A 17,707-nucleotide genomic window follows, 5' to 3' on the forward strand; every position below is an offset into this window, starting at 1 on the left:
AGAGATCAAACCCAGGTCTCCCACGTTGCAGGTGGATTCTTCATCAGCTGAGCTACCAGGGAAGCCTCATCTTGACCCAATTTGAGTATTATCAGCCCCATCTCTGATAGAATTGTGGTAGAAAAAGATGCCTAATGAGAAAATTGATGAATGGTATATTACATATTTAATTTGAATGAGAAATGTTTACTGTAAAATGGAATTTACAGCTTAAGTAAAAAATTCTTTCATGACATTCTCATATCCACACCAGAGTTTAATGCCAGCATGGTCTGAAAGTAAAGTTGACATAGGTTTTCCAAAGAATGTTATAAAAACATACTGTGAACAGTGCAGTAACATTTTAGAAGACACTAAAATTTAAATATTTAGATGTTGTACATGAGAAATTACTGTACATGAGCTCCATTAATGAGGTGAACATTAGATAACCACATCTCCATTTCCAAGCTTCAAAAAAGGAAGAACAAAGTTCTTTTAGTTTTACCCCCATTTTAAAAGGACAGAGTATTTTGGGCAGGCTAAAAGATTCATTCTCTTGGGCATTTTTTAAGAAAAAAGCTACTTTTTCTAGAGCCTTATAAAACATTATCTATGATTATGGGGTTAATATCAAACAGCTTTTGCTTTTCTTGGCTTGTAACATTTAATTTTCCATTGATTAACATGCTAGTTTTTTCTGTTCTTTTTGTTCTTGGGTAAGTGAATGATTTATTAGACCTGGTACTCAGTTTATGAGCTTTTCTCATTTCAACTTGAAGAAACTGCAAATATTTATAGAAGATGAACCACATGTATTTGTTCCTGAAAAATGTCAGAATATAGCACTCAAATCAAATGCCGAACAGAAGCTATTCCCTAACACTACATACTGCAGAGATTTAATTTCCATTGACATGTTTTCCTAAACAGTTCTTCCCACTACAGTAATTCCTAACTCAAAAGCTACTGAAATCTTCTGTTAAGTATATGCTCACATTTTACTGAGTTATGGGCACCTAAATAGTCATACAGAATTTCAGAAAGATTCCCATCTTTAAAAAATACAATAATGAATTAATGAATCCGTTAACCATATGCCACAAGGGAAACATTACATAAGACTATGTTTGAACCAACTTTCCTTCTTTTTAGTTTGCTCTCTGATACTTCAAGGCCACTTTGTTTTTATTCACAAGGAAATTCTAAATCCAGGCAACAAGAATTCGGGAAATGAACCAACAGTCTACCACCCACAAAGGCAGGGACTGGCTCTATCAATAAATCCCCTCTGCCTAACAGTCAAACTCAAACACATGCTCACTCAAATAAGGAATCACCATGGAGGGACTGCAAAGCAGTATAATGTTCCTGAAGGTAACATGGCAATAAAAAGCCTCAGAATTGTATACACCCTTTGACCAGTAAGTCTGCTTCTAGGAATTTATCCTACGAAAACAAATTACATGTGAGCAAAAACCCAATATCCTCAATAGAGAGCCCCAGAGCACACCCTTGGTCACAGCTCACGCTGAGGCTGCTCCACACCTACCACGGCTCCCCACAAATCCGCTAGTACTCACACCACTCTACAAGTAATACACCTGTCTCCTTCTCTCATCTCCTCTGGACAAGGAGAGTCAGGCACAGCCTTTCTACGTTGTTAATGTTCAGTCACTAAGCAGTGTCCAAGTCTTTGCAACCCCATGGACTGCAGGCTTCCCTGTCCTTCACCACCTCCCGGAGTTTGTTCCTGTCCATTGAGTCGGTGATGCCATCCAGCCATCTCATCTTCTGCCACTGTCTTCTTTTGCCTTCAGTCTTTTCCAGCATCAGGGCCTTTTCCAATGAGTCAGCTCTCCATATCAAGTGGCTAATCTGCCTAAGGGCACACTAAAGGGAAAAGAGCCAGGGTGGAACCCAGCTGGATTGATACCAGGGTCCCAGTGCTGCCTCCAAAATAGTGTTGCAAAAAAAAAAAAAAGATTTCTCTTCTTATCTGTTACCCATTCCTTTTGACCATCTTTCTAGGGGCCATGTCTTCAAAGGGAAAATCACAGCAAGAGTCTCACAGGCAAACCTCCACCATCTTGGTTGACTCACTGATTTTGGTGTTATACAAATGGCAGGATATTTTTAAATTTTCTTTCAAACAAAAAATTACTACAACAGTCCTTTCCCTCCCAATGTAATACTTATTTCTCAATTTCTCTTTCTCCACTCATAAAACTTGCTATTAGCAGAATTATTAATACATTTCATGGTATAAAAAAACAAACATGAAGTCCTCAATTCAAACACACAAACACACAGAATTAATTTCACTTTCATACAAAACATGGTCCTTTAGCAAAATGATTTTTTTTTAATTCTTGTGCCCAGTGAATGGCCTGTGAGCATGGGGACTGGCTGACCATCATCTGAAGAAATGAAAAGCCAGCCATAGGAAGTACACCAAGCGATCCCAGGCCTGAGAACAAGGGGTGCCAGGGCAGGAGCAGGAAGCCTGGGCTCCAGGTGTGCTCACTGGCGAGCACAGAAGTCCTAGAATTCACAGTAGGCGCCAGGGCCTCCAAGTCAGGCGTCGGGACAAGCAGCACTGGACTGGGTGGTTGAAATGTGGCACCGAAAAGGTAACAAATGTGATGAAGACTGTAGGTGTGAACTGGTGAAACTTGTGGTCCAGCCTGCTTTATCTTCGGAAATACACAGGTATAAGCAAAACAAAAATAAGAAGCTAAATATTATATTTATATTTATATATATATACATATTATCTAAAACCAAATGAGCAAGCAGTCAAGATTGGTTTATTTTTATTTTATTAATTGCTAGAAAGACTTTCCAATATTCAAATGTGCTTCTTCTGAGAGTTGCCCCAGTGTGATCTCAAGAATCTATGTTAACTTCTTTTTCTGGAAACTTCCTCTTCTTAGTTGTTGTATTCTTGAAGAGCCTGGGCCATGAAGAGCTTGCCTAAGTTCTGGGCAGTGAACTCCTTGATGTTCTGGCAGTAAGTGTTAATCTGGCCTGTGCGTTCAGGAAAGTGAGAAAGAGTCATAATGTTCCACAAATTGCAAAATGACCTGGAATACTAGTCACATGATAAACTCAGCATAATACAGAATCATCAGAATTTTATGATGTTTTGAATCAATAACAGAAAAGAAGCAGACTCACAGATACAGAGAACACACCAGGGGTTGCCAGTGGAGAGAGGGAAGAGGGGAGGGTGATAGAGAGGCAGGGGAATGCGAGGTACAGACTATCAGGTATAAAATAAGCTACAAGGCCACACAACACAGGGGTAGAGTCAATATTTTATAATAACTACAAACGGAGTATAAACTTAAAAAAACTGCATCACTAGGTTGCACACCTGTTACTTACATAATATTGTACAGCAACTATACATCAATAAAAACTGTTTTAAAAGAGTTAAGAATTCTATTCACTCATAAGGGATAATAAACAATGTCAGCTGTTTTGAAAATAAGCTATCTTCCACTCTTGGTTACATGGAGAATGAAGAAAAACAACAACTTTTTAAAAGATAATCAGCAGTTGCTAGCACATGTTAGCTGTCAATCAAAATGTACTGACAGTGCAGATCAGACCAACACTGTAACTAAGAAAGGCAAGAAAACAGCACTAGCTCTTCTCAGTCAGGTAGAAAGGAGACACCAGTCAAAGATGGTAAACTAACCAGACCCCGCTACCCTAGATGTTAACAACTACAGGAGCTTTCAGCCCATGCTCTGGAAATATTAACGGCCTCCTGCTGCACCCCCAGAGCCAAGACAGAGCCGGAGTGCAGAGTCCATGTGAGAGGAGGGCTCCGTTACTGCCCGAGTCCTCAAACGAGTGATATGATCTGATGCGACAGTTACACATTTCTTAAAAGTGTAAGAAATACAACTTTGCTTCAACTGGACCTTAGGTAAGAAATGTGTCTCAGTTTCCCAAATTTAATTTATACATGTACCAGAAAGCTTTAAGGAATTTGGAATTTTCTCCTGCTCTAAAATATGTCAACAGAAATGAGAAACTGTAGGGGATCCGCTTTTCTTTGAGTTGGATTTTCACACTAACAAATCTCTTGGACAACTGGCTGACTGAAACAAACAGTATTCAACCACATTTACACAGAAATAAGTGATTACAGCTAAGTAAGAGCACGAATGTTACATATTCAACATCAGGTCCTAGCACAGGGCACAAGGCCGCCACTACCTTAAGGCAGTGTTAAATGTTAGGTATCCCCTGAGAAACTCCATCCAGAGTTACATTCATGTTGCTACAAGACGAGTGAAAGTAAGGGAGATGCTTCTTTGAGTCAAAATCTGCAATTCATTTCAGATGCCCACATTCAGGCCAGGCTCAATCATGCTAGAGCACCAAAAGAAAGGGGTTCCAGCTAAATGATCTTTTCCCTTATGAGATGATAAACACTTTTTCTTGGTTTCCATGTTAGATGATCCACAATGAAATCTTTCTCATTTTAGAAAGTTTATATAATCCCACCTCAGAAGTGTTTGTTAAGATATACACCGAGAGGGCACGGAAAGGACACGAGAAATAACAAAGACTGACAAATTCTTAAATTTCAAAAATTATAGGTGCCAGATTCAAGTTCATCATTGAACCATTTGAAATACACCATCTTACTGTTAGTGAACCTCCCACCGTCTTCTGCTTCCTAAAGAATAAAGAAAACCAGCCATGCTCTGCACGGGCCAACAGTACCTGCAATGAGCAGAGAGTCCATCCTGGCAGGGGGCTGGTGTGGTTTGAAGAGTTTGGACAGATCCTCCTCAGGCAGTGGGGGTTCTCCTCGGCTCTGGCGCTGCATGTTCTCCTGCTGGCGACGCTGCTGATACTAAAATTCAGACGGGGGAGGGCTGGGTTACTATTCTCTACCCGAGGAGAAAAGTAAGACCTCCCTCACTTATGCGATCCCAAAGCAAAAGTCCCACTGCTTTGAATTCCAATCTCGGTTTTATGAATGCAACCCTTCCTAATCCTTGCCTCTAAGAGGATAAATATGGCGACGGTCAAAGAAAACTTTGTTATAAACACTAGTGTCATTCTGAGTTCTAAGAGTCTAATCCAACTAATGATTTGGAAAAGCAAAACCGGTTATGTGAGCAGGCTTCAAAGGCAAAGAAGCTCAAGATGAGTGAGCAAAAAGGGAGGAACTTGACCATTTATGACAACAGCGTAATAACAGCACAAGTATGATTCATCCTAACTTATAGAACTAAGTAATGAAATACCACAGTGTAGAATTTTTTCAATTTTACCTCTATGAACCAAAAGAACAATAATATTGATGATGTTACTATTATTTTAGTAGTAAATACTATTATTATTCTCAACAACAGACAATCATCTGTGCTTTAGCACCACAGCTGAGAATGAGTATTAGCTCAGATAACGCTTCAAAAACTTTCAAACTCTGGATTCTATGATTCAACACAGAAAACGTGGGAGTATATATAAAGATATAGACCAACTAAAACTTACAGTTCTAATTACAATCAAGATGCTAATAGCTGTGCACTGCTTAAAACAGCAAAGGGAGTAATAGCCCATGCACAGCCTTAAAAGGGTAGGTAATGGGAAACCAGGGTAGGCTAATAAAAATTTTAAGTTCTTAGATTCCTAAAGAAGGGAAGTAACTTGCCTTGCGAAGATTTCCATTTACTATGAGGCATGAGAATAGAAGTTAGACAAATCTAAAAAGGGTTATGAATGGTGCTAAGAACAAATATCAAGTGTAAAAATTTATGACATATTAGAATTAAAAAAAAAACTCTCTTAAAATTGGTTCCCAGAATCAACCGTCTCATTGGTGACAGATTCTCAACTTTATCTTCCAGTTAAGTCTGAACTATAGGAAGGGCCAGTAGGAGAAAGAATCAAGATTATTTCATTCTCCCCAGAGACATTCACCAATACCATCGTCATCACCATCTTTTCAGTTAAAAAAAAAAAAAAAGGTATTTTATAGACATATATGTGCTTTTTAATATTTTATGTATGCTGAAACAATGTATTTTAAATTTCAGTAAATATATGAATACTGAAATTAATTTTTAAATAAAATTCTTAGAACCACTTTGTTGTGCTTAGAATTCTATAGTTACCAACACGTAAAGTACATTGTAATGAACAGACTAGTCAAACACTCACATGGATGGACATCCTGGAATCAACTATCTATGAACCAAATGCTGAGAATATTCTGGAGCAATATAGTCCAAAACAGTATTCCGCGAACTGTGAGAATCAATCATGTGGCCTTCAGACAACACTGACAAAGAGAAGTACGATTGGCCAGAGCAGTATGGATGTGCATATGAGAACATCCAGGTAATCCTAGGGCTTTTTCTGTATCACACTATATATTTCACAGCAGTTGGTCTATTATTTCCTATCAAAATTGCTTGCTCTTAATCACAATTGTTCAGTTTTTTAAATGAAATGAAGATTGCTAACTGTACTGCAATAAGCCACTAGCAGACCAATTACAGTTAGCAAAGAAATGAGCTGTGACCCTCCAGAATCTCTTTGCCTGATTTTCTCAATAAATGTAGCCCTTATTTGCATAACCTTGGCATTACCACCTGAGCTTAAAATACTAGCTCTCTTCAAGACAGGTATTTTTAAGTACAACTTGCAAATAATCTATTAGGAACATACTATATAAAGAATAATCTTTTAAAATATGATACAGAGTTACCAGCTAAGAGTCAATGATTTATTAATTTAGATCATTTTGAAGATGACTCTTGAAGCATCACACTTAGAAAAGAATTCTATGTTAGCTGAATTTTTCCAAATACCAACCTGATGTTTCTGCTGCTGCTGTTTACTCGTGTTCCTCATGTATGTGTTATATTTAACTATATCTTGGCTCATTTCATCCACTCTGTCCATCAGCAACTGAAGTGTCTTCCCCAAGTGATTGCTGAAATAAAAAGTACAAAAGAATTGGTGCTTTTGAACTGTGGTGTTGGAGAAGACTCTTGAGAGTCCCTTGGACTGCAAGGAGATCCAACCAGTCCATCCTAAAGGAGATCAGTCCTGGGTATTCATTGGAAGCACTGATGTTGAAGCTGAAACTCCAATACTTTGGCCACCTGATGCGAAGAGCTGACTCATTTGAAAAGACCCTGATGCTGGGAAACATTGAGGGCAGGAGGAGAAGGGGACGACAGAGGATGAGATGGTTGGATGGCATTACCAACTCGATGGACACGGGTTTGGGTGGACTCCGGGAGTTGGTGATGGACAGGGAGGCCTGGCGTGCTGCGGTCATGGGGTCGCAAAGAGTCAGACACAACTGAGTGACTGAACTGAACTGAAAGTATGTATACTGACATGCCGAACTTTTAAAGTTAAAGCTCTGCCACTGCTCTAAGCAGTTTAGAGATATTAAATTGATCTGCCATTTGCTTGGAAAAAAAAAAAGCACACACATACAAGAAAGCAAGGGTAGAGGAAAGAATGTGAGTCAGCATGTTATTAAACTTTTTGTATCAAACCCACAACTATAACTACAACGGTAATTAAAATAGTTCAGTTTCTTACTGTCAGAGCATACACACATGTCAGGGCAGTAAACACTTAAGCATATCTAGTAGGGTTATCTAAAATGTGTACTTTTGGAACAACCAAGTTTAACCTAAGCTCAGTACTCCTGAGTGCACTTCCTTATCCCCACCACGGCCCTCCCCAACTGTGCTCCAGACATTCAAATCAGAAGTCACAGAAAGGAAGAACCAGGCAAAGAGACTTGAGACTTCTGGCACGTGATTTCTCTACCTAGCAGGTTCTGAAAGAGTTAACAACAGCATTTATTCTGCAAGGCCAAATAAAGAGGGCTCCTTTCCCTCTACCCTTCCTAGAATCTGAAATATAGTCATCTTTTCCTCTCCAGAAATTTCTACTGTAGCTTACTTACCAAAGTCTTCTTATAAAGTGATGCTAACGGTTTGTACAATGCCCATCATATTCACTGATTTCCTCCTGCAACCATCTCCTACCATGGTAAGGCCTACTACACATAGATGTAATCTAAAAATAACTAGCTAACAGGATTCATTCATTCACTCCAAAAGACTATTTACTAAACGACTATTATGTCCCAGCCTCAGTGTTGTTAGCAAATAAGGAGACAAGAGTGAGTGAGACGTCTCCCGTCTTGGTCTTCACTAGCTTACAGCTGACAGGAAGAAGGGAAGAGGTGAGACAGACACCTAGAGAGTATGGTAAGAGTATTTCTTTTAAAAGATGACAGGTTGAAAGCAAAGGATTAGAAGGCATCAGCCATGCAAAAAGTATTCTAGGTGGAAAAAAGCAAAGTGCTGAAGGCCTGAGATGGGCAACAATGAGACAGATTTTAAAATATGGAGGCCTGGCATGGGACGAACACAGAGACAGGTTAGGGAGGTCAGACAAGCATGTATGAGGAATTGTTGGCTGTCCATGCAACACTCCAAAAACAAAGTGAGTGCGAACGAGACCCTGTGACTCTAACATGAACGGTGCCCTGATGACATGTTTTGCCTTAAATTTTAAAATGACCACCCTGGCTGCTATGCAGAGAATACACTGGAGAGTAGAAACCAGGAGATGGTAAAGAGTGAGAAAACTAAGATCATGGCATCTGGTCCCATCACTTCATGGCAAATAGATGGGGAAACAAAGAAAACGTGACTTTACTTTTTTGGGCTCCAAAATCACTGCAGATGGTGATTGCAGCCATGAAATTAAGACACTTGCTCCTTGGAAGAAAAGTTATGACCAACCTAGACAGCATATTAAAAAACAGAGACATTACTTTGCCAACAAAGGTCCATTTAGTCAAAGCTATGGTTTTTCTAGTAGTCACGTATGGATGTGAGAGTTGGACTATAAAGAAAGTTGAGCGCTGAAGAATTGATGCTTTTGAACTATGGTGTTGGAGAAGACTCTTGAGAGTCTCTTGGACTGCAAGGAGATTTAACTAATCCATCCTAAAGGAAATCAGTCCTGAATATTCATTGGAAGGACTGATGCTAAAGCTGAAACTCCAATACTGTGGCCACCTGATGCAAAGAACTGACTCACTGGAAAAGACCCTGATGCTGGGAAAGATTGAAGGCGGAAGGAGAAGGGGACAACAGAGGATGAGATGGTTGGATGGCATCACTGACTCAATGGACATGAGTCTGAGTAAACTCCGGGAGTTGGTGATGGATAGGGAGGCGTGGTGTGCTGTAGTTCATACAGTCACGAAGAGTCGGACACAACTGAGACTGAACTGAACTGATGGAAGTGCTGGAAAGAATGAAGAAAAATTAGAACTCTGATATGTTTGTAGTGAGAATGTAAAACGGTGCTGCCACTGTGGAAATCAGTTTGGTGGTACCTCGAAGGGTTAAACACAAAGTTATCACATGACCCAGCAATTCTATTCCCAGGTGTGTATATATATACACACCCACACTCAAAAGAACTGAAAAATCATGCTTGTACAAAAACTTGTACATGTATGTTAATACCTGCATTATTTAAAACAGCCAGAAAGTGGGAACAAAAAAAAAGAAAAGGATAAATAAATTGTGATACATCCACATAATGGGATACTATTGCACCATAAAGAGAATAAAGTATTGATCCATGAATGAAACTTAAAGGCATGACACTAAGTGAAAGAAACCAGACCCAAAAGGCCACTTATAATATGGTTCTATTTATATGAAATGTCCAGAAGAGGCAAATCCAGAGAGACAGAAAGTAACAAGTGACTGCAAGGGGTTGGGGGATGAGAACTGGTGCTGACTGCACAATACTGGAAATATATTAAAAATGTATTCCTTAAAAATGGTTAAAATGGTGCCTTCATTTTCTGTGAATTTATCTCTACTTTTAAAACTGCATCCGCACACACAGAATCTACTGTGGCATTAGACAGCAGCAGCAGTGGCATGGACTAGCCCAGGGGCAGTTAGCACAGAGGAAAATGGGCAGAACTTAGAGAGGAATCAAGGGTGACTGCCAGTGTCCTGGCCTGAGCAGCTGAATGGCTGGTTACAGCACTTAAGAGAAAAAAGAGGCTGAGGAAAACAGAATGGGAATCCTGGGAATGAGTAAAACAAAATCCAGCTAAAACACAAATTCTGTATGGATTCCATCTGTAACCTAAAAAAAAAAAAAAAGAAAGCTTTGACTCTTCATCTTAAATAGTAGAAAGAGCATAGATCTGGTCTCTGTGGGTGTGTGTAAATTAATCTTTTAATTCTAGATCTGCCACTACCTACCTTACTTCGATATAGTAGCCTGACCTAATGACTTAACCTAAAAGTCAAGTGCTTTTTGCAAATTAAATCTTATTTCACATTTATCTTATTATTATAATTTTGTGAATCACCTTTAACTTTCAGACATTTCTTCTTCTTGGAAATCAGATTAAGTATTCACTCTGTTTTTTGTCCAATTTCTTAATAGCCTGATTTTATTTCATCTGTAATTTGAGCTGATAGTGCAAGATGAGGAATAAAAATATTTTTTCCCAATATCTAATCAAATGTCCAGATCGACTGATTATTTACACTGCTTTCCAAATAACTTCTGAAATTTAACAATACTGTGTCCTCTCGCATGCATTCTTTCAACATACATTACTAAGTATATACTTACTTTCCCAGTCACACTCAAAACATTCTACTAAGCAGAAGGGAACACAAAAAGAGAAGTACAACACAGTGGTGGTAGACTCTATAATAGAAGAGAAGCATAAAAGATAGTTTGATAGGATCAGATTAAGACTCTCCAGATTATGTGACAGCTGAATTTTGAGTTTTTGAAGGAGTTGGAGATGGGAGTTGAAGACAAGGAACATGGGGAGGGACACTTCAGATACTGTGTGTAGGGAAGCCTGTTCAGAGACACTGGCATGAAACGTGTGACACATCTGCAGAACCACAATTAACTTAGTACATCAGAAACTCGGAAGAAGGGCAAGATGGGGGTGGGGGGGAGAGCAATGAACCGGAAGAGGCAAACAGTCACACCGCAAAGACTCTTGGAAGCTAGGGCTAGAAGTCTGGATTCAATTCTAAGGACAAAGGGGACTCAGCCAAAAATTCTAAGCAAAGGAGTAATGTGATCATACACTTTAGTTTTAGCAAGATAACTGCAATGAAAGAGGAAAAGGTCAGAAGCAGGAAATTAAGAGACTGTGAAAGTAATCAGGAAAAGAAATAATGGGGCCCTGACCAAGGGTAGCCAAAGACAAGGATGTAGATGAGATCTCCCCAGGAATCACATACAGGAAGACAGACCCCAAGAAACACATATTTAGGGATGAGCAGAGGAAGGCTGACTGTGGAGAATGACAAGTAACCCAGTAGTAGAATCCTAGACTCAAAATATTTCAGGAAGAACCTGTTATCAACACATTAAATGCTTAAGAGTCTACCATATCCAGCAATATCGTGATAAAGTCATCTTGTGTGGCTGGAGCAAAAACTCTATCACAGAACAGACGGAACACTGAGTGTTTAGGATAAGTGGGAAATGAGTAAAAACAGACAGCGACATGCAGAAAATCCTATTAAAAAGTTTGTAAAGAAAACAAGGAAAAAATGAAGTAAATGGTGACAGGAAATGGATAAACTGATACAAGGTCAAAAGGTGTTCTTTTTGGAACTTCGTCTTTTAAGATAAGAGAAGCTTAAACAAGTTTAAATGTCCTTACTTATTCTTAGGAGATGCACGTTCAAGTATTTAAGGGTTAAGTATCAGGTCTATAATTTACTTTCAAATGGTTCAGGGAAGAAACCCACTTATGTCTACAAAGAGAGTGGGTGCAAAGGTATACAAGTAAAGGTTTATGTGTGTTTACTGTATGATTTATCATTCTTTCAATTTTTCTCAACAGTTGAGCATTTAAAAAAAAAATAACATGGGGACAGTCAGTCAACAAATGTAACAGAAAAGAACCAGTCCAGAGAGGAACTGGAGATACTCAGCAAAAAAGGGAGCAGAAAAAGAGAGACCGGATGAGACCTCATAGAGACCCTGAACTCTCACGCTCACCAGTGAAAGAACTGAGGCCCAAAGAACCATATGAAATACTGTATTTCACTACTGGATTATTTGTTACATAAGTCATTTATATCCTAAAGTGCAAAGAAGTTCAGAGAAGGGAAAGGTCAGCCCCAATCCTTGACTGGGCGATGGAGGAGAGAGTAGAGACACAGGAAAAAGCCACTGAGGAGAATTACTGCCACTGCAGAGAAAGTAGTATTTGTTTCCAGATCTTGTATCCGGGAGTCTGACTGCACCAATTTCAGCAACAAGAAACGTACTACCAGAATAGACCTTCCCTCACCACCAGACACTGTCTTTCATGTAAAGTACTAACATCACGTGTTTATAGGTGTATGTTACAGTGGGAGAGCACAAGCACAGGGACGTGGACTGTAAACATCTCATAACATTCTACTACCATAATGCGCTTCAGAAACCTACCCAGCAAGAAACACTCGAAAATCTGCACAGTTCAGGTCTTGAAGGGCCAAAGAAATTAGCAATAATACAGAACTGTTTCACAGATAACGTTCACAGGGAATCAGGTACATTACCAAGAGCAACTTTATGGGGATGTTTTCAGTACCAGTGCAACCAGAATACTGAAACAGAGTTACTGTTCAGCGTTTCAATAATATAGTCTTTTCTTTTATTGCCCAGGAAACAAAGAACTGGAAACAGATAACTTAAACAGATGTGAACCAAGACGCACCGTGATAAGTCTGCTCTGGCAGCAGTGTCAATTTGTCCTTATTATCCTTCGTGTATGATGCCCACGCTTAGTTTACTTTTTAAAAGAGGAAATAAAACCAGAATTTTTTTTTCATGTGTGAAAAACTGAAGGCTTGTGTAACACATTTTTAAAAATTAATAAAGGCTGTTATGAAGTAACCATACCAAAACTTCAATCTAATAAAATTAAGAATCAGAATTTTTCAAATCAAAGGGAATGTAGTATGTTTTATTCATAGCATAGAGCAAATTTATCAGGTAAATCAAAAAACTGATACACACATATGGGTTGTGAAAAGCAAGATGAAGCAAAATGTTTAAGGAGCTACTTCAGAATGATTTCTGAGGCAGTTTCTTAGAAAAAAATTGTATGGCAAATGATGATTAACATCATCCTGCTACTAATGTTAGAAATTAAAATTTGAGAGGCATGAAGGTTACACTTATTTCAGTGTTTTAAATTAGTATTATCAATTCGGGTCAATGTAGCAGTCCATTAATATAAGCATAGCTTCAAGGTTGCTTCTTTTTTTTCTCCCCAAAGGAATACCAATTTACCCTTTTAAATAGCTTCACATGGAAAGCAAAGGCCTTTTCCTATTTCACATAAAATACAGAAGATAAAAACTATAATAGAATAAATATTTGTCCTGATCTTAGTTGCTATGGCAAACTAGGAACAGTTTCTTGGCTATTATAAATGCTGCTTTGGACAGACAGACATTACAGACCAGCTCACTGGTAATGAGAAAGCAGAGAAGGGCTGTATTTGTTTTGTATGATCAATAAAGGAAGCTTGGGAAAAGGTGAAGACATAAATTATATAAGCAAAAGCTTTCACATAGTAAATTTAAAATTATTATATAACTATATACTTAATACATCAAATTGCAACCTTGCATGCTGAAAAAGGTTCTTAGCTCAGTGCTTTAAATACAGGTGTGCCGAGTGCGTTTGTGAAAGCAAGGAAGAAAAATATGACCTTCTAAAAGAGACAAATTAAAGGACTATTATAAATGTATGTTTGCAGTCAAACAGTACACTCTTTAGTGCCAAATGAGCCTTGCAACCTGGCTGTATTACTTAGCACTCCGTTTACCATCCAGTTTCCATCTCCTTCCCCTGTAAAAACTTTCTAACGGTCTCTGTGATGAGTTCATGCAATGGGAAGGTGGTTCTCCAACCCCAGCCCCACCCGTCCTGGTGCATGGACAAGAGCACTGGGTACACTGGTCCTTCTGGGTTTGTCCTCACTTGTCTTACAACGAAGAAGCACAGAGCCTGTATATTCTCTTGTAAAGCTTCTATCTGGAATAACTAAAAATCAGATGAATACCTGAGCTTCTGTTCCAAGCTGGCTGCTTTAAGAAAACACAACTTGTTTTTCTCAGCCAGTCAGCAACTGCATATTCATAGTTTACCTACACCTACCTGCTGTGAGCTTCCTCCCACCACAGAGAACAATCACCAGCATCAAGCTTAAAGAGCATTTAGAGGAGATATATATATATATATATATATATACATACATATACATTGCCTGGAGAATCCCAGGGATGGGGAGGCCTGGTGGGCTGCCGTCTATGGGGTCGCACAGAGTCGGACACGACTGAAGTGACTTAGCAGCATACATATACATACATACATACATACATACACTTGACTCTGTTCATATTTAGGTTAAAAGCAATAAATGAGGGGAAATGAAACATTAACTCTATAAAGGAAATACCCTGTTTTGGCACACCTCAGATAGCATTTTACCAATGTAATAAATAGTATCTTAGCAACTAGATAGCTAAGGCAGTCAGGATGGGTCAAATTATGTCACAACTGTCTAAGACAGCAAAAGCCAGTGTCAGGTTCAGAAAATTCTAATTTTGGTTGAAAATTCAAGTGGAAAGTTTACTGCTAAACAGAGTCTACATCTGAACAAGGGCAAGTGCCACAGTAAAACAAACAAGCATTTCTGGTTTTCTCCTAAGCATTATTAAGTATCCAGACATAATACCATAGCCTCTAATGTCGGTGTACAATAAATAAGGCCGAGCCACATCAAAAAACTCCTCCTCCATGGGCATTTACCATCTCAAAGCAAAAATGACATGGCAAGGCAGCTGTCAGCTACAATGACAAGAGGTGATTAGTATTCAAACCTCATTTCACTTTATTAATAACCATGGTACTCTTCCAGGCTTCCCTCATGGCTCAAAGAGTAAAGAGTGCGCCTGCAATGACAGAGACCTGGGTTCAATCCCTGAGTCTGGAAGATCCCCTGGAGGAGGGCATGACAACCCACTCCAGTATTCTTGCCTGGAGAATCCCATGGACTGAGGAGCCTGGAGGCTATGGTCCATGGGGTCGCCAAGAGCCCGACACAATTGAGAGACTAACACTTTCACTTTCATGGTGTTCTTCCTGGGCCTGGAGCAGAGTTGACAAGTACTACCTGCTGTTACTACTTCTTAAGAACCTCCCAACATGCTTAAGTCATTTTTCCCCCCTTGTTTCATAGGTAAAGTCTAAGTTAAAAAATCTTTTACAGAAAGTGATTTTTTTTTTAAAAAAGGAACTTTTCATGAGACAGGGTTGCTTACCTGCTAGCAAGACTGAGCAATTCATGTTTGTCTGCTACAGCTGACTTCTTCTCTAGCTCCCACATTAGAACGTTGATCAGATGTGAATTTTTAATTACAATCGGCACTTCTTCAAACATGTGCTCAAAGGTGATATTTCCCTTTTTCAATCTGCGAAGCATGTTAAAAATACTTTATAGTCTGGTGGTCAGAAGTAAGTGTTAAAGTGACTATTTCATACATTTTACATTTTTCCTAATTACAGGCCCTCTTCAGGGTTTTTGTTTGTTTCATTAGCAATCTTTAAAAAAGGGAGAGAAATTAGAGATTTACAGAATCAAGCACAAGTTGAGGGATTAGAACAATTCCGAAAATTATCTGAGTTGGAGCTGTAAGACCAGAAAATAAGACTCTTAGCCAAAGAAACAATTCTTTCTTCATAATCAGGTATCTTTGAAATTTCAGATACTAAAAAATGCAAATGTCATAAGAAATTATGCTATATAATCTATATCTAAAATATTTAAAATAAACAGCTAGAAAAGAGAAATACTCTCATTCTTGGAAAGTTCCCTTTAAAAACCAACTGAACTCAAAGAGATTAACAATGAGCAGGACATTCACAGGCTATTCCACACACAATGGTTGAAAACACAGCAAGAATGCAACTTCTCACAGTTTAATTATAATTACCATACTCAGGAGATGTTCGTCGTGAGTTAGCTTTTAAAATTCTTTGTTATCTTAATTTCTTTAGGAGCCAAATGGGAAATTAGTCATGAACTGTCTGTCCCAAATGAAGTCAAAGCCACTAACTTTAATTTATTAAGAAATATATATTCCTGTAATTAACAGAAAATCAAAGAATTCTGAATTTTAAAAAATTTTAATGTAAATATCCCAGTGCCATTATGCAGGATCACAAAACAGCTTTAATAATTAGTTCTCTGCATTCTTGTCACCCATAAAATTTCCCAAAAGCCACACTCCTTACTAAACCCTTAAAACGTTGTATCTTTCCACACCCCGTCCCCCACAATGAAACAGGAGGTCAGAAAATAAGACAAACGGCTCACAACTATTCTGACACAGAGCTTACAATCTGACAGCCGCTGAATACTCATCCCATCTCCTTTTATTTAATCATGTATTTCTTCAAATCCAGTAGCTAATTAATTCTCATTCTAACTGCATTCACCCACGGTGAGAACAACAGATGAGACATTCCATAAAGAACTGTTTAAACATGGAAAGGGAGAGATCAAGGGGCACTCAGCCATGCAGACACTTCTACCGTCCACATGGCAGAAGCATTACCGCACCACCACCGAGGACTCAATAGATGTGGCAAACTAGTATCTTAAAAGAAAAACACCCAGTCCTTATCATATGCCTTATAGGCCCCCAAACACTCACGCTTCGGGAGAAAAATCCTTTTCTTTACAAACTTCCATCAATTTAGGAGTCAGTCTGTATGCCTTTAGTGAGAGAGACCCTTGGGCAGTTTTTATGGGATCTCAAATAAAGAAAAGAGAAAGAAATTACTAAGAATTTTGTCACTACCAGTGCTCAAATGATACTGGTTCTGAGCACTGGTTCTGTTAATTACTGTACAATCTTAGCAAATGAAGATCAAAATAAACATAAATGAAGAATAAAATAAAAATAAATGAAGATTAGAGCACAATCTGAAGCAGATTCAAAGCAATATAGTAAACGGTAAGTGAAAAGGCAAAAAACTATCATCCTACTTATACTGGGCAGAATAACCTACTCCTGAAAGTATAAATATAAGATACAAAATACAGTTATTTTCAAATCTACTCAGCTGGAACCAGCAATCTTGACAAAAATTAAATACAGCATATGTTCCATACATCTTATATAAATCTTGCATAATTAAAAGGAAAATACTAATGAATATTAAATATGAAAACTCACTAGATGCACTTGTGTATTTCCTTTGTCCCTAATTTAAATGAATAGTCCTGCAAAAAATTTATCCATCCTAATAATCACTGTTCACATTTTTTAGTTAAAGCAAATTCTAAAAACAAAACCACTAAAGTCAAGGTGCAATCACAAGTGTCTTTTTAGTTTTAGAGAAACTAATTTTGTCAAAACTAACTTCTTAAACACTCCAAGAGTAAGGGAGCTTAGCACTTGCTGCATGATAACGGCTCTGGCATGCCAATATTCGCCTAAAACCTGTGTTAACATTCATGTTGCTTGAAACTTAACACAGTGAAACTTTTAGCAATAGGTGATAAAATGAAAACCAAAATAGATTGAAACAAGTGGAAAATTCATCAAGGTCTGATGATGCAATGTTTCCA

At 38.4% G+C, this 17,707-nt stretch overlaps 1 protein-coding gene across 1 annotated transcript in view; it reads right to left on the reverse strand.

The window, feature by feature from the left end:
* Positions 1–2,784: 2,784 nt before the first annotated feature.
* The window catches only part of EIF3H (eukaryotic translation initiation factor 3 subunit H), a 99,203-nt gene continuing 84,280 nt past the window's right edge, over positions 2,785–17,707 (reverse strand). Inside the window, exons 4-8 of the mRNA XM_055432730.2 lie at positions 16,788–16,887; positions 15,393–15,542; positions 6,832–6,952; positions 4,726–4,858; positions 2,785–3,009 (exon numbers count right to left, since the gene is read on the reverse strand). Of these exons, the coding sequence (XP_055288705.1) occupies positions 2,912–3,009; positions 4,726–4,858; positions 6,832–6,952; positions 15,393–15,542; positions 16,788–16,887 (602 nt within the window). The 3' untranslated portion in view covers positions 2,785–2,911. The remainder of the gene's footprint in view (positions 3,010–4,725; positions 4,859–6,831; positions 6,953–15,392; positions 15,543–16,787; positions 16,888–17,707) is intronic.

The sequence above is a fragment of the Moschus berezovskii genome, chromosome 16 (assembly GCF_049115385.1).
Source record: "Moschus berezovskii isolate FMDL1 chromosome 16, NW_MosBer_1.0, whole genome shotgun sequence".
Lineage (NCBI taxonomy): Eukaryota > Metazoa > Chordata > Mammalia > Artiodactyla > Moschidae > Moschus > Moschus berezovskii.